The sequence below is a fragment of the Bactrocera neohumeralis genome, chromosome 4 (assembly GCF_024586455.1).
Source record: "Bactrocera neohumeralis isolate Rockhampton chromosome 4, APGP_CSIRO_Bneo_wtdbg2-racon-allhic-juicebox.fasta_v2, whole genome shotgun sequence".
Classification (NCBI taxonomy): domain Eukaryota; kingdom Metazoa; phylum Arthropoda; class Insecta; order Diptera; family Tephritidae; genus Bactrocera; species Bactrocera neohumeralis.
In genome coordinates, this window is record NC_065921.1 from 47,422,273 (window position 1) to 47,447,457 (window position 25,185).

The following is a 25,185-nucleotide window of genomic DNA, read 5'->3' on the forward strand; positions in this document are numbered from 1 at the left end:
AGCCAGCTGAATGGCAGTGATCGCACAACGCCAGGAGAAGGCGAACCCGATTCCCCAATCGATGACGATGGAACATTGCCCGACCATGAAAAAGTTCGAATAGCAATTACCTGTCTGAATAACAACAAAGCGGCAGGGGCCGACGGATTGCCGGCCGAGCTATTCAAACACGCGGCGAAGAACTGATAAGGAGCATGCATCAGCTTCTTTGTAAAATGTGGTCGGACGAAAGCATGCCCAACGATTGGAATTTAAGTGTGCTCTGCCAAATCCATAAAAAATGAGACCCCACAATCTGCGCCAACTACAGTGGGATAAGCTTCCTCAACATCGCATATAAGGTTCTATCGAGCGTATTGTGTGAAAGATTAAAGCCCACCGTCAACAAACTGATTGGACCTTATCAGTGTGGCTTCAGACCTGGAAAATCAACAACCGACCAGATATTCACCATGCGCCAAATCTTGGAAAAGACCCGTGAAAGAAGAATCGACACACACCACCTCTTCGTCGATTTCAAAGCTGCTTTCGACAGCACGAAAAGGAGCTGCCTTTATGCCGCGATGTCTGAATTTGGTATCCCCGCAAAACTAATACGACTGTGTAAACTGACGTTGAGTAACACCAAAAGCTCCGTCAGGATCGGGAAGGACCTCTCCGAGCCGTTCGATACCAAACGAGGTTTCAGACAAGGCGACTCCCTATCGTGCGACTTCTTCAACATGCTTCTGGAGAAAATAGTTCGAGCTGCAGAACTAAATAGAGAAGGTACCATATGATATCATCGGCCTCAACACCCGCGCCGTTAGTTCTGCTTTCTCCAGGTTGGACAAGGAAGCACAGAAAATGGGTCTGGCAGTGAACGAGGGCAAGACGAAATATCTCCTGTCATCAAAGAAACAGTCGTCGCACTCGTGACTTGGCACTCACGTCACTGTTGACAGTCATAACTTTGAAGTTGTAGATAATTTCGTCTATTTAGAAACCAGTATTAACAACACCAACAATGTCAGCCTGGAAATCCAACGCAGGATTGCTCTTGCCAACAGGTGCTACTTCGGACTGAGTAGACAATTGAAAAGTAAAGTCCTCTCTCGACGAACAAAAGCTAAACTCTATAAGTCGCTCATAATTCCCGTCCTGCTATATGGTGCAGAGGCTTGGACGATGACGGTAACCGATGAGTCGACGTTACGAGTTTTCGAGAGAAAAATTCTGCGAAATATTTATGGTCCTTTGCGCATTGGCCACGGCAAATATCGCATTCGATGGAACGATGAGCTGTACGAGATATACAACGACATTGACATAGTTCAGCGAATTAAAAGACAGCGGCTACGCTGGCTAGGTCATGTTGTCCGGATGGACGAAAACACTCCAGCTCTGAAAGTATTCGACGCAGTAGCCGCCGGGGGAAGCAGGGGAAGAGAAAGACCTCCACTCCGTTGGAAGGACCAAGTGGAGAAGGACCTGGCTTCGCTTGGGATATACAATTGGCGCCACGTAGCGAAAAGAAGAAACGACTGGCGCGCTGTTGTTAACTCGGTAATCGCGTAAGCGGTGTCTAAGCCAATTAAGAGGAAGAAGAATTACAATAGTTTTACCAGTTTTTGGCCTACATTTTGTTGCAATTATTGTCTCTAGACGTCGACGTATGCTCCCCACTCTATTTCTAGTATTATTTCCGGATATTTTGACCCACTAAGTCGATGATCCAGTTTTTTGGCCTTATTTTGAAGAAATTCGATGTTTTCGAATACGGGTTTCCAAAAATTTGGAGATATTTGGAATAGAATTAATGTCTAATGATTGCGGGATCTATGGAGCTATTTTTATTTCCATAACAACCCTGCCCGTACAAGATACAATGTGTACTTTGGGTCGGTATGCTGTTGGAAATTGATTTTGCTGCTATTAACAGCCGATTTAAGCACACTTAAAATTTAAATTTTTATCTTAAAATGTTCAGATACAAATGTTTATCCATGTTTTCACTAATAAAGTCCAAATGTCCAACTCCAGATGCAACCATACACCCGCAAACCTTAACATTACCCCCACAGTGCTCTACCATGGGCTGCCATTACATTTTTTCCTTCCGATTCTTCATTGATTTTTCTCCACACTTTTCGTGATATTTTCAAACCACATCTGTATGTATATTAAATTTTGATTCATCGGTGAACACAATGTTTTCCCAAAACCAATACGGTTTGTGTAAATATTGTTTAGCAAACGTCGACTTCTTCTTTTTATTAACCTTACTTATGTATGGCTTACGACGTGCGATTCGTCGATGATAACCAGCACTCTTCAACACATTCCTTACTGTTTGAGGATTTATTTTTTGTGTACATTTCAAAAATGGATAAACACATGTTTCTGAACATTTTAAACAAAATAATTTAAATTTTAAGTGTGCTTAAATCGGCTGTTATTAGCAGCCATTTCTATTTACCACAGGATAACGACCGAAAAACACACAACTTATCTTGTAGTACGTGAATGGTTGTTATCGAATTAAAAATAAATACATAGGTCCCGCAACCACCAGACATTAATTCTGTTCAAAATATCTGGAACTTTTTGGAAACCCGTATTCGAAAACATCGAATTTCTTCAAAATTAGGCCAAAAAACTGGATCATCGACTTAGTGGGTCAAAATATCCGGAAATAATAATTATTATTAGAAATCGGGTGGGGAGCAATAATAGGTGTATGTAAACTTTATTGGTCCACTGTATATACACTAGAGGATCCGTCCACGCTTTACTGTGGCTTACACATACTTAGATAATACTACTACTACCATCTTTATGATTTTTATTAGTAAGATTATAACTATTCGTTAATGAGATATAGCATTTTTTTGAAGCAACTTGTGTTAGTTTACAAAAAAATGGATCATAAAGCATTTCGTGTGTTAATAAAGCATTGATTTTTGGGGGCAAATATTTTCGTGTTGAATTTATGCTCTGCACCAAGGAAATCAATCGTTGAAAAGCGATTTTCTATGTTGGAAAGAAGCGAAATGAGCACCGAGAAAATCACGCCCTAAAGACGCGAAAGCTACATATGTGCAAAGTGAATGCCTCGCAAGTTCATAATCTAACAAAAACAACGTTAAATCGTAATAAAACCGAATTTTTGCGTCGGTGTGTAACAATAGAACATGGCTCCATCATTTCCAACTGAAGTCTAGGGGACTGCACATGATGAATTGATTCTCAAGCGTGAAAAGACGAAAAAGTCGGTTGGCATTCATCGACTGATTATTGAGCCAGTTACAAGGTCTGTGGCAAAAGAAACAGAACTTTTTAAATATAACTGTTTCTGGCGGTGCCTCCTATTGGTGGGTACATGAAATAAAAAGTTCGATCTCTTGTTGACATTTCGTAAAATTTTAAGACAAGTGGATAACTACAATCGATGTTATCGATCAAAAAGTGACAGCAGCTTTTGGTCATCGGTCGTAAAATGCAAAGAACAAATATTAAATTTTGTTTTAAACTTGGGAAAACGTTTACTGAAACATTTCAAATTATGAAAAAAGTTTATGGTGATCAGTGCCTATCCCGTAGTAATGTGCATGAGTGGTTTAAGCGATTCCAAAAAGGTCGTGAGGACCTCAGTGACAATCAGAAGTCGGTCGTCTTCAGAAGTCAAAAATGAAGACAATGCTGATTTGTTTTTACGATTCCGAGGGTATTGTACACCGAGAGTTCGTCCCACCTGGCCAAAGGATTAATGCTATGTTTTACCTTGGTGTTATGAAGCGTCTTTTGTCACGCATTCGTCGTGCTCGACCACAATACCGTGAGGCAGGGGCCTAGCGCCTGTTGCACGATAATGCGCCGTGTCATCGGTCGACGCTTGTCACTGATTTTTTTACAAAAACTCTATATTAACCATTAATCACTCACCCTACTCACCAGATCTGACACCCTGTAATTTTTACCTATTTGGAAAACTTCATTTGCCCATGAAAGGACACTGGTTTCAGGACATTTCAGCTATCCAAAAGGCGACGACCGATATTCTCAAGAGCATTCCGAAAAATGACCTTAAACAATCATTTGAAATGCTAATTGACCGAGCTAAACGCTGTATCGAAGCACAAGGAAACTACTTTGAATAAAATGTATAACTTTTGAAAAATATTAATTTTTTGTTGTTTTTTTAACAGTCATGTTTCTTTTGCGACAGACCTTATAAAATCCATTGCACTGCGTATTTGGTTGCAGTTCTATTCTACTATTCCAAATATTTAGCAATTGTATATTATTATTTTTTAGGAAGGATTGAAATTGTACACATATACTTCATCGTATCCGTTTAAACATTCCTCGTTAGAGTGCTGCGATTATATACACATCGGATTGCTGCTAAATTCAAAGTGTTATAAAGAGAACCGTGTCCTCCGACGCGCTATTTATAGGCACGCTTCCGCCGCCGCGGCCGCCCTGTACCGCCGCAAACGCTACGTCTCGCAATTTTTATATCTGTTATATCTTCGAAAATATTCATTATATCATATGCAGTAAAGGGCCATACAGATCTATATTAAATCAACAATGTATTTAAGGTATTTAATTGAATAAGTATTAATGCTGTATTGGTTTAAATCGCTTCGAAAATTAGTCAATATTTGTCATAAAAAGTAAATGACAAAAAAGTGTTATTGTGGGATAACCATAAGAGATAGACATATACATAAATATATGCGGAGTTTCTGTAGACCTTTTCAATATGTGCAATACTAAGTACATTGTTTTAATACATCTTGTAGAGTTCAGCCTACGTTTGTAATGTAAGGGGAAAAAATGTGATTATTTTTTGATGACATCACATTGCAAACCTCAAAAATAACAGTATTTCTCCACTATTAAATGGTTATTACACACATAAACTTTCTTCTTCAATTACTCTATCTACTAAAAAAACCGCATCAAAAACCGTTGCGTAGTTTTAAAAATTTAAGCATACAAAGGGACAGAAAGAGTGACTTTGTTTTATACTATGTATTGATATAATTATGCATGCAGGCGTCTTGTGTGCCTGTAATTCTGGCAATTTATTCTTTAAGCTTACACCACCCAAACGAACATCTTGTCAAACACGCGCTCGGCGTATTCCACCTGCTGACTGACTGCCTGCCCGAACCCCGGCCGGCAGTCACACTGTCACAATACAGAGAAACTTTGATAAATTAAACAGATTTATTACCACGCTGCCACTGTTGCCAGCAGCAATGCCACAGACGCTCAACCACGGCGTTCGCTGAAGAGCAGCGACTTCTTCGGGGCACAATGCCGCTTGCTGGCTGCTACTACTCCCAAATCGGCTGTCGGCTATCTACATACTTATGCACGTATCTATGTATGTATTCTTATTTCTGCGTGTCACATCAGTCGCCTGTCTGCTTGCCGATTCTCCCTTCCGGCGCTTTGTTGTTGTCCGACTGGTATTTCTCACTTTGTTTTGCTGCATTTCTTTCGAATTTCTTCGCCTTCGCCCCCCTATCGCTCACATTCGCCAGCGGCTTAGTTGACGCTGACAGTGCCACGAATGGTAGTGTTGTTGTTATTTCTATTGTCGTTCAGTTTATCGCTGCCGGCATTCTTTACTTGCCACCGAGCTCCTATCCAACAGCAGATTTTAGCATGCTGGTAACACGTCTTTTGTTTTGTTGTTGCTGCAGCTAGCGGTTTTTGCCCACATATTTCCACGCTCACACATATACATGCATAACTAGCTAAATGCTTTTTGTTGTGGCTTTAGCTTGTTATGTCTTAAATTATTCCGCTTTACAGTCGTACTCCATCTTCTGCCGCTGAATAACCGAACCGTCATCCAATGTCCCCCTTGTGGCTGTGCTTTTACATTGTGCGTGGTTACCGCACTGCTGCTTGTCTCTGCCTTCGCTTGCTGTTGGACTTCTCAAATTGGTTGTCCTCCATTACATTTTAGCTTTGTACATTTACTTCTTGTTATCATTAATGCTACTCAAAGTTGTTTTTATTGCCTCGTACACACGGTCATTGTTATTATCATTATTATTCGAACGTTGCTGTTATTATGTTTATTTTTTTAGTTTATTTCCCATTTTGGTGTGTCTTTTGTATGTGTGTGTCTGTATGCTTTTGCCATCTGTTGTCTTCTTATCTCAGTCTTGTTCCGATTATGTATTGGTGTGCTGTTTAATATCATCATTGCTGGTATACTTTATTTAGCCTCTATCCATTTATTGTGATTGGTCCAGAACTTTTTTTCTTTCAGATTTTGCTGAAATTAAGTACACTTGTGTATTTTGACCTCTTGAGCACGAAATTGATGTCCGTTTTACGATTCACTATATAACTTTTCCGGAAAATGCGAAAAACCAGCGTTGCCATATGGTAACCGTGGGTCGCCTAGGGTACAGGTTTTTTGCTCTTCCTTTTTGAAATAAAATCTTCGAAAAATCTTGTTTTATGCATTTTTATTGAAATTTTAAGTAAGAAAAAATAAATTTTATGACAATACAGTTATGGTTTGGTATGGTAGTCTGCAAAACACTTGACGCAAAGTCCAACGTTACATTTTCCACATGCTGTTCGCCCGTTAACGCTACAATTTCCACCCGCACAACGTCTACGATTTGATGGCACTACAAAGTGCCTAGTTTGATCGTACCGGAGAGTGTGTTCTACGCGACTTACATAGTTCCTGGGCATATCTGTGAGAAGTCATGGGACCAAGCGATTTGGCTTTGGTACCATAATGTCTGCAATAGTATACGGCCAGTTGTCGTCGAAATTCAAGTTGCGTCATTTTTGGTTGCTCTTTTCGATGAAGCTGCCAAGCATTTTGAATAGAAGCATCTATCAGCCAGGTAAATATGCTAGACCACCACTTTTTTCCCCTGTATGCGATGCGGTACTGGTCCAAGTTTTGATCGAAACGATCTACTCCACACATATATTTGTTATATTCAGTGATCGCACAAGGACGGGGTACGTTTATTCGGGATTTACTCTGCTTTGAATAACGTTGTGCCATTGACTTAGGATTTTCACCAAAAGTGGTAGACAATAAGCGGACAACATTATTATCTTTCCATTTCACCAAACGAATACCAGTACTTTTCATAACAATTGATTCCGAGTAACCTCTATCCATTGATTTAAAAATTTTTTTGTGCATCAGAAGACAGCTTGCAGGAATGCGGTTTTCACGGATTGTTCCCGTGGCATTATATCCACATCTTTTCAGAAAAGCTAACAAAGGATAACTAGTGAAAAGGTTGCCGAAATAAAACGAAAACGGTAACACTTTCAATAAATCAGGGAAATCGTCAACCATACTGACCAAAGGAGCAGCACATTTTCCAAACTTCGCTTCAAAATCTTCGTTTGCACGAGGATTCTTTCCTTGGTAAATTTCGAATTCACCATATAGCCCGATGGAGTGCAAAGGGACCAAACTTTATACCCAAAACGAAATGGTTTGCCCTTGATAAACTGCTTACATCCGTGTCTGCCAAAGTAGGAAATCATACTTTCGTCAAAGGATAGATTTTGTTCGGCATGAAAATGATCAATCATTTTTGCTTTTAAATGATCAGTCAATGGTCGCAATTTCCGCATTTTATCGGGATTGGCGTCGCCGTTTTTTGAAGAAGCATTAGAGTTGTCTTCGAAGTGAAGATTTTGCAAAATTTCCTGAAATCTATTTCGACGCATTGTGTTACTCACTAAGCTGTTGCGAATATCTTCATCTTGGCTCCATAAATTTCTGAAATTGGCGTGGTAATTGTATCTCGTAATGACCAATATGCCAATAAATGCTCGAAGTTCGCCGACTATTATGCTTGGGTTAGGTCTATTCTGTCCGATCGCATACATTGCACTTTGTTCGCAAATGTGTCCCAATAATTCATCATCGAAAAACTTTTCAAATTGCTGATGCGGTAGTAAATAACGACAATCCTCGTAATTAGCATCTGGGAAAATGGGAATAAGAGATGACGCATCATATTTTATCCATTGAAATGTTGTTTGTTTATTACTTTGTGGCAGTGAAACATTTGAAGATTTTGGTGTCACTCTACGTAACCGCTTTCTGTCTGGTGATGTACAATTGGATGCTGAAGGTTGACCATTAAAATCCATACTTTTATATTCTTTTTCCACAATAACGACAGGCAAATCTTCGATATTTGGAGCTAAAGAATCCAAGATAATTATTATTATGTAAATATGAAGCGATATTGTTTTCAAACATGCCTCCAATTTCATCTTCACATTCGCTTTTAAGCTGAGGGGGACAAACATTATCTGGTATTCCCCCAGATTCGTCTTCCGCATCATCTTCACCAGATATATTGCCATCCACAGGAGGTTCAATATAAATAGTAGCTGGTACATCATCTTGATCACCTGCTTCGTCAAGCTCTTCAATAAAATCAAGCATTTGTTGCAACGATAAACCTCTAAGCAAAATAAAACATATAAAAAACAAGAACATATTCAGACATTTGTTTAATAAAAGCATAAAAATACTTCGTACGCAATCCAAAATGCAAAGAAAATCACAAAAAATTAAATGAAACACGAATAAAAAACCTGTCCCCTAGGCGACCCACGGTTACCATATGGTAACGCCTAAGGTAAAATGTAAAAAAATAGTAAAAACCAACTATTTTTGACCAAACTGAATTCACATTTTATGGTTTATTTATTTAGCTATCGATTGGTATTATTAATTCTAAAGTCTGTCGAAATATTAGCATTATATAAAAGCACTTACCGACATGCCATATCGAAAAACGAGATTTTTTCACCTTTGCTTTCGTCAACTTATTCTCAGATACGATAATTACTCAAATTGAACTCCCAATAATTCAAATTTCACAATTCTGGAAAGCTGCAAATTTTTCGCATAAGAAAGCGGTTTGTAGTTTGTAGTTTTGTAGTGTAGCTTTCAAGTTATTTATGAAAATGTAACATGACATTTTGCGTTACCATATGGTAGGCGTGGGTTATTTCGCGTACTGAGCGTACATACTACTACGAGCAAGAAATAGTAAGACTTTGTTCATAATTTTAAAATTCTTAATTTATTATTCAAAATCTATTTCGTCCCCCTCAAAGTAATCCCCTTTGGCTCCATTACACTTACGTCAACGTTTGTTCTAACACTCGAAACGGTTGTTAAAGTTAATTTCCGGAATAGCCTTCAATGCACGTAGCAATTCACGTTTAATATCTTCAATTGGCTCAAAACGGTTTCCCTGGAGCGGTCGTTTCAGTTTGCTGCATAGATAGAAGTCGCACGGCATCAGACGAACGCCGGTGGTTGCGGCACTATATTGGTTGAAAATTTGGTGAAAAATTAACCAAGAATCAGTGTAGTATGCGACGGTGCATTATCGTAATGCAAGCACCAAGAGTTGTTGGCCCATAGTACCGGCCTCTTTTTACGAATAACTTCACGTAAACGACTCATAAAACTTTAATACTTAGTATAACTTATTTACAGTTTGGCCGGTATGATGAAATTCGGAGTGCCCCACTCCTCGATAATCAAAGGAAACTGTCGACATAACCTTTATTGGGCCTACTGATGGTCTGTTACTAGGTAGTAAGCATAGATCCAAGACACATCACCAGTAATAATTCATTTCATTCCTGGTAGTCAGAAATCATTGTTTCACGGGGTTAACGCGAGGCTGTTATTCAAAAAAGTTTGGTGATTTTGTAACCACTCATGCTCTCACTTCTTTTTAGTCCCAAATGATCTTTGTGAGAACTAAATATCTATACAGAATTTAGTCCACACAACCCATAAAGGCACACCCTATTGTTTACAACACAACGAGAAAACCACGCAACTTCTAGAACACTGAGACGGAAAAACCAGACGTGCAGATGAAATGACAATAAGAATGCATACGGAGCGGTAAAACCACGGATACGGAGAAATCAGACAAGCAGACGAATCAAAAACCACTGCCAACAACACACACCATTCCAGCAACATACGTTGTCCCAGCAACACACGCCACAGGCTTGGTGGAGAGTTACATGGCCAATGATCAGTCAGTCAGCACGGGATTGTGACAGCGTACACACGTTCAGCATCGGACTACGCAGTGAGCTTATCCTCTAGCTAGTCTTGGTACCCTGAATTGTGAATGCCGTCTGTTAAGGGTGAGCCTCGTAGTGAGTTGATCCTCTGCCCAACTCAACCTTTAACAATGCGGTCGTTAACGCAGTTTTCCGTGGTCCGGTATCTTTACGCGGCTAAAGTGGTTAAACAGGACATCACCAGCGTAGTCGTCGTAGTAGAGAAGCGTCAACGTGTACGCCAGGACATCGTCATCGAAGCATACAGGAGCGCCGGCATAGCCGAGCGTGGTCGTCGTAGAACGAGAGCGTCAGCGCACGAGTTACCAATATGCTGATCTCGATATTGGTGTAGGTGTCTCTGCCTTCGTTCAAATAATCCAAAATGCAGTGCTGTTTTAATTTCTTCTGTTTAGTATCAATGTTCACACTCGAATGAATCAAGAAAAACCGAAAAAATAGCCGCTTTGTGATTCTCTCTAAAAATAGCTGCTTCGCGATTCTCTCTTCTCTTCTCCTAAACTCTCTTTTAGTCCTAAACTCATAGATCTGTACAAATAGGGTAGAGAAAATAACTCACGCCGCAGGACACCGTGGTCGTAGCCGAGCGTGGTCGTCATGGTACAGAGCAGCAAGTCGTCTAGCACCCAGGAGCGGACCACACTGAACCGTTACCCTGGCAGCACTTTCTTCGGGCGACGACATTACAACGCGGGAGACAATATTTGTAACGTTAAGTAAAATTATAAGGTAAAACAAAATAAATTACGATTCGTAGAAGAGCCCCAATGTTTACAAATTTATTGTAACGAACCCTGGACACGGCGAGTATACCTCAGCAAGTTATCAGAAGCAGGGGCAGCAAAAAGCTTCGTTACATCTTTCAAAATGGTTTTAACTGATCCTTTCGATATTCCAATAAAGCCACTAAGATCTGTGACTGTTAATAGTCGATTCACCAATTCCTTTATTTTATTGGCGTATTGATAATTGATGTTAATGGTCGTCCTGGAAGTGGTTCGTCGTCAACGCATTCTCGACCCTCTTTGAATAATTTGAACCAACCAAAAACACTTGCTCCCGACAAACAATTATAACTGAAAGCATTTTCCAAAATTCTGAACATTTCGGCACCAGCAATTTTATTCCGCTCGCAAAATTTAATTGAACTTTTTTATTGAATCATTTCACTCATTGTATACATATGTATATCACCGTATGCACTTTATGTACTTCAGAAAGGCAAGCATACATATAATAAACCCTAATAATCATTTTAATGCGACATTTAGCACAGATGTCGTTGACAGTCATACCAACCCAGAAAAGAATAATTTCGACTATGGGGTTTTCCCGTGAAATTTAAATTAGAAAGTCTCACTATCGTTTGAACACAGCTGGGGTATTTCCTTGAACGATTTCACTCATTTTATGCATCAAACCATAAGGTATCCAATATACCCGATATATTTATTGGCGCTTAATTCGTATATTGGAACCAGAAAATATCAAATGAAATTTATAATTTTTTATGGGGGTGCTTGTGCTTCTATTCCGCCACCGTAGTTTTGAAATATAGGGATAATAGCATCTACCAAATTCAGTTGAAATTAGTCAATCAGATCCTGGGATATCGGTTTTTACCAATAGTTGGGCAATTCCACGTCCATTGTCTAGTCTTGGTTCTGCTTCGTATCGTAGACTTTGCCCTTTTTGTATCAAATTTGGGGTGAAAAATTTAATATCTCTGTCACAATTATTCAAAGAACTGTCACACTTTTAGTAACTCTTATATGACGAGTGGACGAGTTTAAAATACGATTTCAACCATTTGACACTGTGAAATGAGGTGCCAGAAAGAGTTTTTTGAGTTAACTTATGCGGCTCGAGAGATGTGTACATTAAACCTATTTGGGGTCGCAATTACACGCGTTTGAAAAGAATAAATACAGATGTCCTTCTCTAATGTAATTCATTGCACAAAATTCCAGATTTATAGCTGGATTTGAAGTTTAGTTATAGCACTTTAGAAGTTTTCGCTTAATTGCATTTTGTGAGCGTGACAATTAAGTCGATCTACCCCTCTTTTGGGTGCCAAGGAGCATGTGTATCAAGTTTCATCAATATCAATATAAGTCCAAGTTATCACTTGAACATACTTACGGACAGTCTGACCGACAGTCACTCGAAATTAAACTAGTCTTGTAGTCCTGGTGATACAAAGAGTTGTTACGAGCGCATAATAATATTTTCACTGCATTAGAAATAACTAACTAGTATATGGTACATGTAAAATATACATATGGTTTTATTCCTCCTGTACGATTAATAATTATTCTTCTTATTATGTTGACAAATTAAGGGCGCACAAGTTTAACAGCAGTTTGTAAGGCTACTGAATTTTTGAGTAGCCTTTTTCATTGCAAAAATTCGTTTATAGAAGGGTCATTACCTGCCGAAGGGCAACCATTATAAGAAATTTAGAATCGGAAATCGAAAGTGTTCGAACTATCTATACTTAGTACTACTGGCCGACTCTAACTAACCATCATTAGCGGTGGTGTGCAATCACTCTAAAAAAAAAACCGCAAAATAATACTTTCTAAGGCTTTGAAAACAAACTAACCGATATACATATATGAATATAATTCCTCGGGGGGATACAAGGGAACCTGTGCCTTATGGAAATCAATTGGCTTAGAATATGACAACGATTGAAAATACTGGTACATAATAGCCCTTTTAAATTTATGAACCTATTAAAATAAGATATTAAATCAAGAATCTGTAGTTTACAGAGTTCAATAAAGCAAAACCTTCTCATGCTTTAAAATTATATTTTTATTCAGAAATGTTTCGGTAAATTTATTTTCTTGTATATTTTCAAGATTTAGTTAATTTAAATTTTGACTTTTAGAAATTTTATTGAGTTGAACGTACTTTTGCAACTCGCTTATACAACAAAAAAAAAACATATTCTTTCAATTGTGTTATAGCGCACTCGCAGTAACGTGAACATCATCTAATTTGAACAACGCTTAATGTCTACGGCTTGGTAAATCAATCGAGATAAGTTCAGAAAAACCTTAACCTCTGCAATTTAAAAAAAAGCACACATAGTAGAAAACTTGCAAAAGAGAACTTGTGTAACTAGCGAAGTTATTAAATATAGTGCAGCTATGTCAGCAATGCGCTCTATCAAAAATAAGAGAGAAACTGTTGAAAATATGTAGGAAAATAACACATGCAATGGACCGCGAATATGGCAACCTTTAAAATCAGGAGAGATTTATAGAAAAACTTCTTTATTAGTTGTTCTTGCTTGAGAGAAATTTGCCAGTAAGTGGATTGATGTTCAATGAAAAGGCTTAAAGAAAACGTCTTTGGTTCAATGCTAATGACGTATAGGTCCAGCGACTTAACGCATAAAGATATTGTGTTAAATTTCTTAAAGTATTCGAAGAAAAACTCTCATCGCATTCTCATTTAGTGGATCCATTTAAGCAAAAACTTAAACAAAACATGGAGGAACTGGAGTTATGCAATTATAAAATCAAGTCTGGATTATTCCTGAAGCTTTTACAAGATAAAACAGGAGAAAACAAAAATAAACTTTTGGCTAATGGTAAGGTCAAAACTCTACGCAGTTTTAAAAACTTCACACTTCCTACAGCTAATAAATGGTCTAAATCGTCCTTACTGAAAATGCGATCAAAATAACGAAAGACATTACAACAAGTAAGGCAGAGCTAAGTTCGGTTACAACCGTTTACTCTTTAATCTTGCAGCTTGCAAGAATCAATGCCATGGAAATACATTAAGCTGCAAAACATAAACCAGGAATCGGAATCTAAGCAATTATATATTTACAGTATATATCGGGTGATTTTTTAAGAGCTTGATAACTTTTTTTTAAAAAAAAACGCATAAAATTTGCAAAATCTCATCGGTTCTTTATTTGAAACGTTAGATTGGTTCATGACATTTACTTTTTGAAGATAATTTACAGTCCAATTTTGGGCAACTTTTTCGAGCATTTCGGCCGGAATAGCCCGAATTTCTTCGTAAATGTTGTCTTCCAAAGCTGGAATAGTTGCTGGCTTATTTCTGTAGACTTTAGACTTGACGTAGCCCCACAAAAAATAGTCTAAAGGCGTTAAATCGCATGATCTTGGTGGCCAACTGCCCATGCATCCCGAAAAATGCACTGTTTGGTGTGGTTTGTACGCTGGTGGAATCATTGGACGTATTTTTTCAAAATGCTGTTGGACGCAACGTTACGGTGAATGGCGATCGCTATCGTTCGATGCTAACAAACTTTTTGTTGCCAAAAATGGAAGACATGTGGTTTCAACAAGATGGCGCTACATGCCACACAGCTCGCGATTCTATGGCCATTTTGAGGGAAAACCGGAGAACAATTCATCTCAAGAAATGGACCCGTAAGTTGGCCACCAAGATCGTTACGATTTAACGCCTTTAGACTATTTTTTGTGGGGCTGTCAAGTCTAAAGTCTACAGAAATAAGCCAGCAACTATTCCAGCTTTGGAAGACAACATTTCCGAAGAAATTCGGGCTATATTAAGTTGCCCAAAATTGGACTTTCCGAATGGACCACCTAAGACGCAGCCGCGGTCAACATTTAAATGAAATTATCTTCAAAAAGTAAATGTCATGAACCAATCTAACGTTTCAAATAAAGAACCGATAAGATTTTGCAAATTTTATGCGTTTTTTTTTTTAAAAAAGTTATCAAGCTCTTAAAAAATCACCCGATACATACATTTATAAATAACTCATAATCTGGCCAACATACGTACGTATATATGTGACCCCGCACATAGAAACCCGGCTAGTGTGTCAAAACAGGATTTTTCACGAGAGGCGTTGAAAGATATGAAGCACGTGTTCTCTCCCCCTCTTCCTCCTTGTTCGTTACTATATTAGCAGTGAAGCCGTCTGAGTGTTGTCATGGTAATCGAATGCTCATTGGTTCGTTGGCTCGTTGAAAACCGATAATCGACATTTTGACACACTAGCCGGGTTTCTATGTGCGGAGTCACATATGAAGTACATATATGGGGGTGTGGCAGCATCGACCCAATTTTCTCTATTATTGTTACTACTATTATTATTAAGATGTCAGATACCAATAAAATCTTCTCTGAGATTCATTAAGGTACCTCACATACCATTCTTCGACAGACCTTAAGTGCTCGGCTAATATTCTTGATGCTATTATGTGGCATTTGTTACGGCTCACTAAAGCTGTGCCATCCGAAACAAAAAATTGCATTAAAGAACAAGGAGAGCAATTTTATAGCAATATTTGGTATCTCAATTATCATTTTTGGTGTCCTAATGCCTTTTTCGGACTTAACTTTTTCATGATTCTGGTAACTTCAAAAGTAGAAGTCTTAATAGACACAAGCGACTCGTTAGCGGTAATGGGCAAGGTTGGCAACTTAAAGTTGTTCTTTGGGCAATTGGGTTGAAATACCTTTCCTAGGTGATTTGCAAAGCAATATGTCTTATCCTCATCACTACGTGCCCAGTTACCATTCAACTGTCTTAGAGGCATGTTGGAATCTACTTGTGGCTTGAAAGACTTTTGCGCTTTCCAAAAGGAGTTTTGCTTGCTAGAATTTGGACACAGTTTCATTATATAATTTTCAGTCTTGCGTTCTTACTCGCGTTTAAGCGCATTTTTTTAACTTTCGTGCAACAGATTTCTGTTGAAGCAGAGTTGAAGAGGAGCGATTTAACTGTCATTCACGTCTAGCTAAGTGGTATTATTGGTGATCTTTCTAAAACCAACTGAATTATTGTTTCTTTTTGGTGTTGCCAATACAGCTGCATTAGTAATTACATCGTTAAATTCTCTTATACTTTCATCAATGTCTCTTCCTGTATTTATTTTGCAATTAATATTGATGTGGCTGCTGATATATTTTCTATACTTCAACCAGTTAGTTATATGTAATATAGAGCTTTGGCTCAAAAAAATGGGCTGTTCGTATAACTTTATTAGTACAGGAGAATGATCAAATGATAAGTCTGTACATGTATCAGCTGTCATAAGCGGTTTATCTATATTTTTGACTACAGCAAATCTATTAAGTCTGGTATTTTTTTTTCTATCACTGGGCCAGAATGTCGGCTTATCAGGAGATATTATATCCAGCTTATTATGCTTATTTATAATAGTGTAGTACAGTTTTCGTCCTTTCGTGTGTTTTGCGTAGTAATCTCCACCTAAACTTAGGCTTTGACCTAGTGTTCCAAAAAAGTCTTTAAATTCGCTATCGCTAATTTTAAAACGAGGGGGACAGTATATAGCCGTAAGGTTTAAGACACAACCACGATTTTTTGGTGATATTGTTGGAGCTTGTAACTGTGGTGTGGCATGAGATTCTAGAGCATAAACGACTTCTAATCGACACTGCCGTGCCATCATGCGCTTTTCCATCCGGATGATTTGTAACATAGAGTCTAAATCTCGGTATATTGAAATTATTTCTATTTCATAGATGAGTTTCTGGTAGTATAAGCATTACATCTATATTTTTTCAGACAGAAATCTAATAATCTTTAATTTATATTGGTGTTACAACGGTGTTAGCATTCCATATACAGATATTTAGTAAGCTCAAATTAAAATCAAATTAAATAAAATTTATTAAGTAAATAAATTTTGCAGTATTTGATTTTGTGATTTTATTAAATCTTGGATCATATTTTGTATTATAGACATAAATTGTGTCATACACTGTGTAAGATTTATAGTCATAGTTTCAATACCTCCATTTAGAGGATTTTGTGGCAGTTGCATTTGAACAGTGTTGCCTTTCACCACATTTGCATAGTTTCCTTGCATATTATTATTGTTAGAAGTAATAGGATTTGAAATTTTTTCTGAGGTTGCTAGAATTTCATTACGGGGTGTTTCTAACATTTAAATCTTTATATACAGGACAACCCCTGAGTTAGCAGTGTGATTTCCTCCACAATTGCTGCATTTTTTATGACGTCCTTCGTAAGGGTGCATTTAGAAGTGGGATGTAAATCACCACATACCACACAAAGACTGCGTAGAGTGCAATATGTTTTGGTATGCCCATATTCTTGGCAGTTAGTACATTGTACCGGAACGTTTGGTAAGAATGCCTACGGCCTTGTTGGTGGGGCTGCGCTGTGCTCATGTTTTTTTGTTTATTTTATTGTTTATTTGTTATTTTATTATGTTTTTTTTAATGTTTTGATTAACACAATATATATATATATATACATAATTCAGCGTTAAGAACTTTGTCGATTTAGCCATGTCCGTCTGCTCATTTGTCGGAATCGCCGATATCGGACAGCTTAGAGGCCATATAAACTGAACGAATAAAATGAAGATCTTGAAAAAATTGTTTCATTTGACGAGATATCATTATTTAAAATTTTTCATCAATTATGTTTTAGGGTACGAATACAATATTTGAAGCAATTTGGCAGCCTTATTTTAGGGCATAAGGTATTATATAAGATGCGTTCCAAAGTAAATAGGACTTCAAAAAAAAAAACAAACACAGAACAAATTGTTTTTTCGGCAAAATCAATTTATTTTATTCAAAATAGTCTCTTTCTGCTTCAATACAGCTTTTTGCACGGTCTAAAAGCATGTCGAACGAGTGTTTCAGCTCGTTGGTCGGTATGGCCGCCAGTATGCCGGGCAAGCCTTTTGAATGGCCCCTACGTCTGCATAACGCTTTCTTTTCATGGGAAAATGTTTTTTTTAGAAAAGGAAGAAGTCGCACGGTCGGGTGAATACGGGGGTGGTTAATGGTTAAAATGTGATTTTTGGTCAAATAATCTTCCTTCGAATCTTGGATTCTGAGCAATTTTTGGCCGTCCGTCAATTTGTGCAGACAAACCGTGCACACACCTTTCGTAAGCCCAAATGTTTGGTCAAAATGCGATAAATCGATGTTTTGGAGATGTTCAATTCTATTTCCATGAATTAGAATGATGATTTCGGCTGATTTTTGATGAATTCTGGTACAGTTTTGATGGAATTTCCGGTGATCACGGATTTTGATTGGCTCACATGTTGATCGCCATTTATGTCCTCACGACTACTTTAAAAACGTTGAAACCACTCGTGCACTCTGCTACGGGATAGGGAATCATCGCCATAAACTTGTTTTAGCAACTGAAACGTTTCGGTAAAAGTTTTACCAATTTTAAAACAAAATTCAATATTGGCTCTTTGTTCGAAGCTCATTTTCGCAACCATAATTCAAACATACTGACACTTAAAACGCAATAACTTCACTTCCAATCAATGAAATGTCATGAAGTTCTCACTGGACAGTCGATAAAGAAAGCAGTTTGTAACGCCCATATGATGGCGCCACCAGATTCAAAAAGTCCTGGAACGCACCTTGTAGTTATGGATTATGGTAAATGTTTTTTGTTCGCGCCATAATTCGCATTACAGCGCCTACACCGAGGAAATATAAAAAAGTGGAACAAAGGACTGTTATAAAATAATTGGTTTATAAATTCTTGCTCTGCATTTTACAACTTTCAGATCCTCTTAACACGCTCTCTTGCTTCTAGGTAGACAATGTTACACTAATCTCATGCCTCACTTACTTATTGGCTCACAAAATCATTAAATGATGTAAATTAGCAGCCACAGATTTCCAGCTGTGCACCATAACAATAAAAAATTTAATTAATAGTACGTTTTACTGAGCTTAACTCTGAACTTGGTTAATGTCGCCATCGTAAATGGCTGCTATAGACATTCGCGAGACCTTTTGTTTGTCCGCATTGTTGTTGTCTGTCTTACAACACTAATGCTGAAGTTATAAAGTATTTAAGAAAATTATGTGTTTACCATGTCAGTGGCAGAGCTTTAGCTATTTTCTTGCTTTGTGAGTTTTATTGCTTGCTTGTATTAAGTGTGCTTTCACATATACTTATATGGATGTGTAAACACTTAAATATATTAATGAGAATGTGTGTGTTTTGTAATTTGTTTACGCTTTGCAAATGTGGTAAAGGGAAAATATTTAATGCTTATTAAGATTTGTCAGCATCGCTTGTCTGCGTTGGTATGTGTGTGAAGCTCTAGTATTCCAGTGCAACATATTTCTCATTAAATAGCATTAAATTCATTATCCTGTTGTAAGGACTTGTATTATAAATGTATGTATTTGTTTATCTTTGCATATTTGCAAAATAAATTGTATGGGCTTTAAGTTTAAATAATTCAAAGAAAGTAATTCAATACTATACACAGAAGCCGAAGCAGAAGATTAGATATTTATTATTCTACTCTGTAAGCTTTGTATTAAAGTTCTTAGGTTGCTTAATTTTCATTAGAATAATAACCACCTTTGTTTATGTTAGACTAAAATATAAAATATGTGGAGCTTTCATCAAATACTTCGAGAAATACTTAAATGGTGTTTGTATATTCTTCGCCTCAATCTCTTCAAACATTCTATATTTTATAGGTTACGAGAAATATCATTGATTTTTGAAAGTCTGATAAGATAGATATACGGAAAAAAAGATAATGGGGCTTTTAGAATCTTTCTGAAGACATTCAATAACTTTTTTAAATAGTCATAGTTATATACCAGTTCCTATATTTTCAGCTGTCAATTTTCAGGGATATACTATTAAGAACCATTTTTAGAATACAACAACTATCCCAATGCAAAAGTAGACTTTATAATTCTAGAGCTTGTCTTCCGTTAGTAAGTCTCAGTGCACATTTTGTCAATATACTCCCATTTTCAATATGACGGGTGTTTTTTAGACGTGTGGTTTTCAATGACGCAATAGCTTTTTTGAAGTTGGTCATTTGTAAGCTGTTTCTTGATTTATACCTAAATTGGTTCGCCATTTCCTTATAAGAACACTTACTCCGGTCGAACTTTATTACCAAAATAATTGTTCGACCTGTGCCCATCCACCACATGAAGGAAGCTTTTGATGAGCGCATTGTCCCATGTGCGATGTGGCCTCCAAGATTGTGCGATTTAATACAGCTGGACTATTCTTTGTGGGGTTATGTGAAGTCGCTTGTCTACTGACTGGCCTGCCGAACAAACCTGAGCTTTTTGACGCCTTCGAAGAGAATATTCGGCAAATTGTTAACATACGTACATACGTCACTAATTGCAGCAAAAAGTGATCGTAAATTAGCCTCTCGGCTTACTAGAACCAGCCGCGATAATCACTTGCAATAGGTTTCAAAGCATAAATTGAATCCTTTGATATAACAATAAATTATATTCGTTTTATCACTTTCCTATAACCAAATTTCAAAGAAAAGCATCTTTTATAAGTAATTTTCAAGCAGCAAACCTTTTAAAATCGCAAACTTTAAAATATTATATAATTATTTACAATTAACGCAAATAAGTTTAAAGAGCCCAAACTTAAAACAAAGTAAACATACTTATATACAATAGCCACATACTTAGATTATATAACTAAAGCCTAACGTCAAAAAACTAATTGGACGTTATCAGTGTGGCTTTCAGCTTGGAAAATCAATAACGGACCAGATATTCACCATGCGCCAAATCTTGGAAAAGCCCCGTGAAAGGAGAATCGACCTCTTCGTCGATTTCAAAGCTGCTTTTGACAGCACGAAAAGGAGATGCCTTTATGCCGCGATGTCTGAATTTGGTACGCCCGCAAAACTAGTACGGCTGTGTAAACTGACGTTGACCAATACCAAAAAGCGGGAAGGACCTCTCCGAGCCGTTCGATACCAAATGAGATTTTAGACAAACCGACTCCCTATCTTCAGTCTACTACTGGAAAAAATAATTCGAGCCGCAGAGCTTAATCGAGAAGATACAATCTTCTAAAGGAGTGTACATCTGCTGGCGTATGCCGATGATATTGATATCATTGGCCTCAACATCAGCGCCGTTGGTTCTGCCTTTTACAGACTGCATAGGGAATCGAAGCAAATGGTCTGGTAGTGAACGACGGCAAGACGCAAGATGGCAAAATATTATATTGCTTTCGATTTAATATCAGTTATCAAATTATTTCTCAATCAGGTGGCAACTCAACAAAATAGTCAACTAAAAATTAAGGAAAACTTACCCAGAGTATAATTATATAATTATTTATGATACTTTAGGCGATTTCATATTCATTTTTTATATCGTATGACAACGTCATAACGTGATATTTTGTTAATAATTATTTTTTAATATCACAATTTACTTAATTAAAAGTTGGCATCACATGCAACCCGGCGAGTTGACAAGAGATAATCACTGGAACATCTCTTATGCCTTCGTTCAGCACTATCTCGAACTCGCCTCAAGTACTTAGGAGCTTTGGAGTTCAAAGAACTGGACGGAATACGCGTAATTATCAAGTCGCTCTTAAGGTTCGTTCTGTCTGACGAAAACTTCACCTCAAAATAAACTGAACCTCTATCTGATTTACTAAGGACCAATAGGTCTATGTATGGCATGATAGCTGGCCTAACCTAATTACAAATTTTATTTTTTTTTTTAATTTTTGGATTATATAAGGAGTTTTTTTTTGAAATGTGGGAACTCCATTTACGACTATAATTAAATGTATGAAAATATTTAACCAAAAATTATTTAAATTTTCTCAAAATTTATTTATAGTCTTGAGGCACCCCCCTAAATTCGTTACTTCTTTTTTAAGTCTCTCTATTTTGAGAAATATTTACGTGATCGGGTGAATTTTACCACAGAGCACCTTCCAATTACCTACTTAAGAAGAGCTAAGGTGTAATCTTAGGAGAATATTATCTTATAAGTAAGTAGATTGAGTTCTTTTAAACCGCCTACTCTCAAACTTTGTTGTTGTCACAATTCTTTCAACAATTTGCAGGTTTTACGAATTTGAAAGCCTTTTGCTTCTGTAACCAAGTGCTGCCTTGTGCTTCCACACAAAACAAACAAGACTTTTCTTTCATTCCTGCATGTGTGTGTCTATTTACACAAGAATCTTGATCAGAAAATTTTCTCTTTGCTTTTCAAATATCTTTGCTGCCAAAAACAAACAGAAAGTTTTAGCACAACTGGCAAAGTTAAGTGACAAAGCAGTCTTGCTAAGCAGCAGAGTAATGTTGTTTAGTTTACCTAATGTTTGTTAGCTTGCACTGAAGCGTAGCAAAGGCAGCAACAACTCCAATATCTACTCAAGTGGGAAGAACATGGATTGTAAAAATTTAGGTTTATTTTTAATTAATGCGAAACACCAACTCAATTACAAGCACGAGTGGTTATATGGAATGTATGAGTGTAAGCATGTTTATGTCGACATAATATCAGCATAAATGTTTACACAATCTGACAGAGCGGAAGATTCGGGTTTCCTTACGATTATCTTAGAAAGGGAGGTATGTACGTATGTATGTAAAAAGTGGATTATTTCTTCCCTACTTTCAATATTCAAAAAAGCCCCGCTTGAGGATAATTAAGTATATTTCAGGTTCTTATCTTCTGAGCTTTCAGAAAAGCCAGATCTGTCATATACTGTCAAATACACTGTTATTCTTCCTTGTACCCCTGTATCGATGTACAGCAAACGAAACTGACTCTGATGATTAGTAAATATTTTTTCCTTAAAATGTATGGGTTGTGTTCAATAATTGCAACCTGAAAGCCTCTGCATTCTAATACCTTTATTTTACCTTTTCTTATTCGCAAAAAGCGTTTTCGCATCGCTATACTTCTTTTTGTGTTAGTCTCATATTTATTGAGAAATTTTATGAACGGACTTAATCTCCAAATTAATAAATTATTTTAGAACAGCTATGAAACTTACTTAATCGCACGCAAGAAGAAGAATAAATGAAAAAAATGTGCACTCATTGTATCAACTCGTATTATTTATGACCGAAATTATGTGTTAATTACCTGCAAAGAGAAAAATATAAAATACAAAGCCATTAATTATATGCATACTTCTAGGCTGACAAAAAAATAAAACTGAAGAGTGTTTAATTAAAATAAAGTGAAACATTATTTTAAAAAAAGTGATTTGTTGTTTTTTTTTTATATTTTTTTTTGGAAAATAATGCGTTAAAAGTGTTTGCCTTCTGAAACGGTTATGGGGATACTTGAGAATTATACATTATTGAGTCCAACACATACCAAGTGCCGATTGGAACGCTGTTTTTCATGGACAACTCTTTGTTAGAGAGTGCAGAAATAATTCCTCGCAGTGGTATATCATAAAAATGGTGTCAAACGTCAGTTGAAATTCATGCGGGAAAATGCGAGCGAGTTTTATAAACTTTATTAACGAATGTTAAAAGAGTAGAAGCCACTTTTTCTGATTCTCTAAGTATCAGTCGATTAAAAATATTTAATAAAATTAGTTCTGCCATTGCAGAGACACAAAATGACCTTTAAAAAATTAAAAAAATAATGCAAAATTGACAGTAATTTGCCCAATAAAAGACAAAAATTGCGCCAGAACGCTGTACAACCGACTGTCGTTGGAAATGTTTGTATTTAGCAGATTCAAAGCTATTCTATTTTAAGATCACAACGAATAATTCGAGTTAGATTCATAAGTGATTTAGATCCTTACTCATAATAAAAAATAAGATTCCTTTATAACGGGTGATCGAAGTAGAGGTACTTTTTTATTTCAGCCAGAAGAATCAACGGTTTAGTGTGGTTTGTGGAGCGATGATGCCCATCGATCCATATTTATTCAAAAATGATGCCGGTGAGAACCTAGCCGTCAATGGCGAGCGCTATCGCATCATAATAACCGACTATTTGATGTTTGAAATTGAAGCTCGTAATCTTGGCGACATTTGGTTTCAACAAGACGACGCCACTTCCCACACATTGCATCAATCAATGGAATTATTGAGAGAACTCTTCGGTGAGCAAATAATTGGCCACCAACATCGTGTGATATCACACCGTTAGACTTTCCTGTGAGGATATGTAAAGTCTAAAGTATATGTGGACAATTCCATTTTGATTCAAGCCTTGAAGTAAAACATCTCAAAAATAAATACCACAGAATGTTCTTTGGAATGATAATAAATATCCCCCCTTAAATTTGAAGTTTCTGTGTTTTTTCGTTAAAAAAGTAGGTATATTGTCAAAAGCGTACTCAATATTTTACAAACAGTCCGAATAAAATTACTCAATCCATATTTAAGAAATAAATTCGCAAAAAAAGATTTTTTACCTTGAAACCCTAACCCCTCCCTTAAGATCTAAGAAGTTATAATTTTTATAAAAGGTTGTCTAAACGACAAAAAATCTTTGTGGTTAATATTGAGCTACTAGTTTCTATTTTTAAGCTTGTGTGTTAACTCAAAAACATCTCTTCATGAGTATAATTTCAAAACACTTCCAAATTAAACACCAAAAGCTTACCACTATTTTATGCAATTTATTGATTTAATTTACATTTTTCTATTGAAGGAACATTAACATTTTTGTAAATCCACAATACAAAAGCATCTTTCACACATGCACAGAACAGCTTACAAACACTGTGCCTATCCTCATCATTCAATTGTTGCTGGCTGTTGTTATTGTTTTTTACAGCACCCCTTGTGTGCTGTCATCTTGGAAATTTTAAAATTTATATTACATTGTGGCATTTAACATTTAAATGTCAAGTGTTCACTTCGCTGCCACATACATTGAAAATGTAGAATGTCACAAGTGACAAGAGCAACGGCAAATATGCAAACACCTGCATTATGGTGGTACTTAAGAAATCTGAACACGAATTCGTTAGTCCAAGAGAGGCAGTTGTTACCTTATAGGGAACGATAAAATATTTGGATTTCAGGCTCAAGTGCAGGTGGATATGGTGTGTAGCAGAAGATCGAAAGTTTAGATTTATAATTTGAGATCGAAAATATATATATTATTTTCAACAAATATCTTCCATGTATATAGTAACCAAAATTATTATAATAAAGAAATTGGTATAAAATTTAATTCCAATTAAGGAAGGTAAGGCTATTTTTGTTATTTAAGCAAGTACTTAACACACCCTACACCTCTCTCGAATGGATGCAC

At 36.8% G+C, this 25,185-nt stretch overlaps 2 protein-coding genes and 1 long non-coding RNA gene across 3 annotated transcripts in view; all 3 read right to left on the reverse strand.

Annotated features, from left to right (window-relative positions):
• Positions 1-25,185, reverse strand: part of LOC126754583 (uncharacterized) — a 286,545-nt gene that overhangs the window by 23,886 nt on the left and 237,474 nt on the right. The window lies entirely within an intron of this gene.
• On the reverse strand, positions 6,907-8,203 carry LOC126754597 (piggyBac transposable element-derived protein 3-like). The gene is made up of 2 exons (XM_050466708.1): positions 8,052-8,203; positions 6,907-7,985 (listed from the first exon to the last, which is right to left on the reverse strand). The coding sequence occupies exons 1-2, from the start codon at positions 8,152-8,154 to the stop codon at positions 7,318-7,320; spliced, it is 771 nt and encodes a 256-aa protein (XP_050322665.1). The 5' UTR covers positions 8,155-8,203; the 3' UTR covers positions 6,907-7,317.
• The window catches only part of LOC126754712 (uncharacterized), a 41,198-nt gene continuing 24,292 nt past the window's right edge, over positions 8,280-25,185 (reverse strand). Inside the window, exons 2-3 of the long non-coding RNA XR_007666394.1 lie at positions 22,949-23,040; positions 8,280-8,474 (exon numbers count right to left, since the gene is read on the reverse strand). This is a non-coding gene — a long non-coding RNA (uncharacterized LOC126754712). The remainder of the gene's footprint in view (positions 8,475-22,948; positions 23,041-25,185) is intronic.

Coding starts and splice junctions, on each gene's coding strand:
- LOC126754597 (XM_050466708.1), bottom strand. CDS start 8,154: ATGGATTTTAATGGTCAACCTTCAGCATCCAATTGTACATCACCAGAC. Junction 7,986..8,051: donor AAATGTTTCACTGCCACAAA/GTAATAAACAAA, acceptor CCATTTTCCCAG/ATGCTAATTACGAGGATTGT.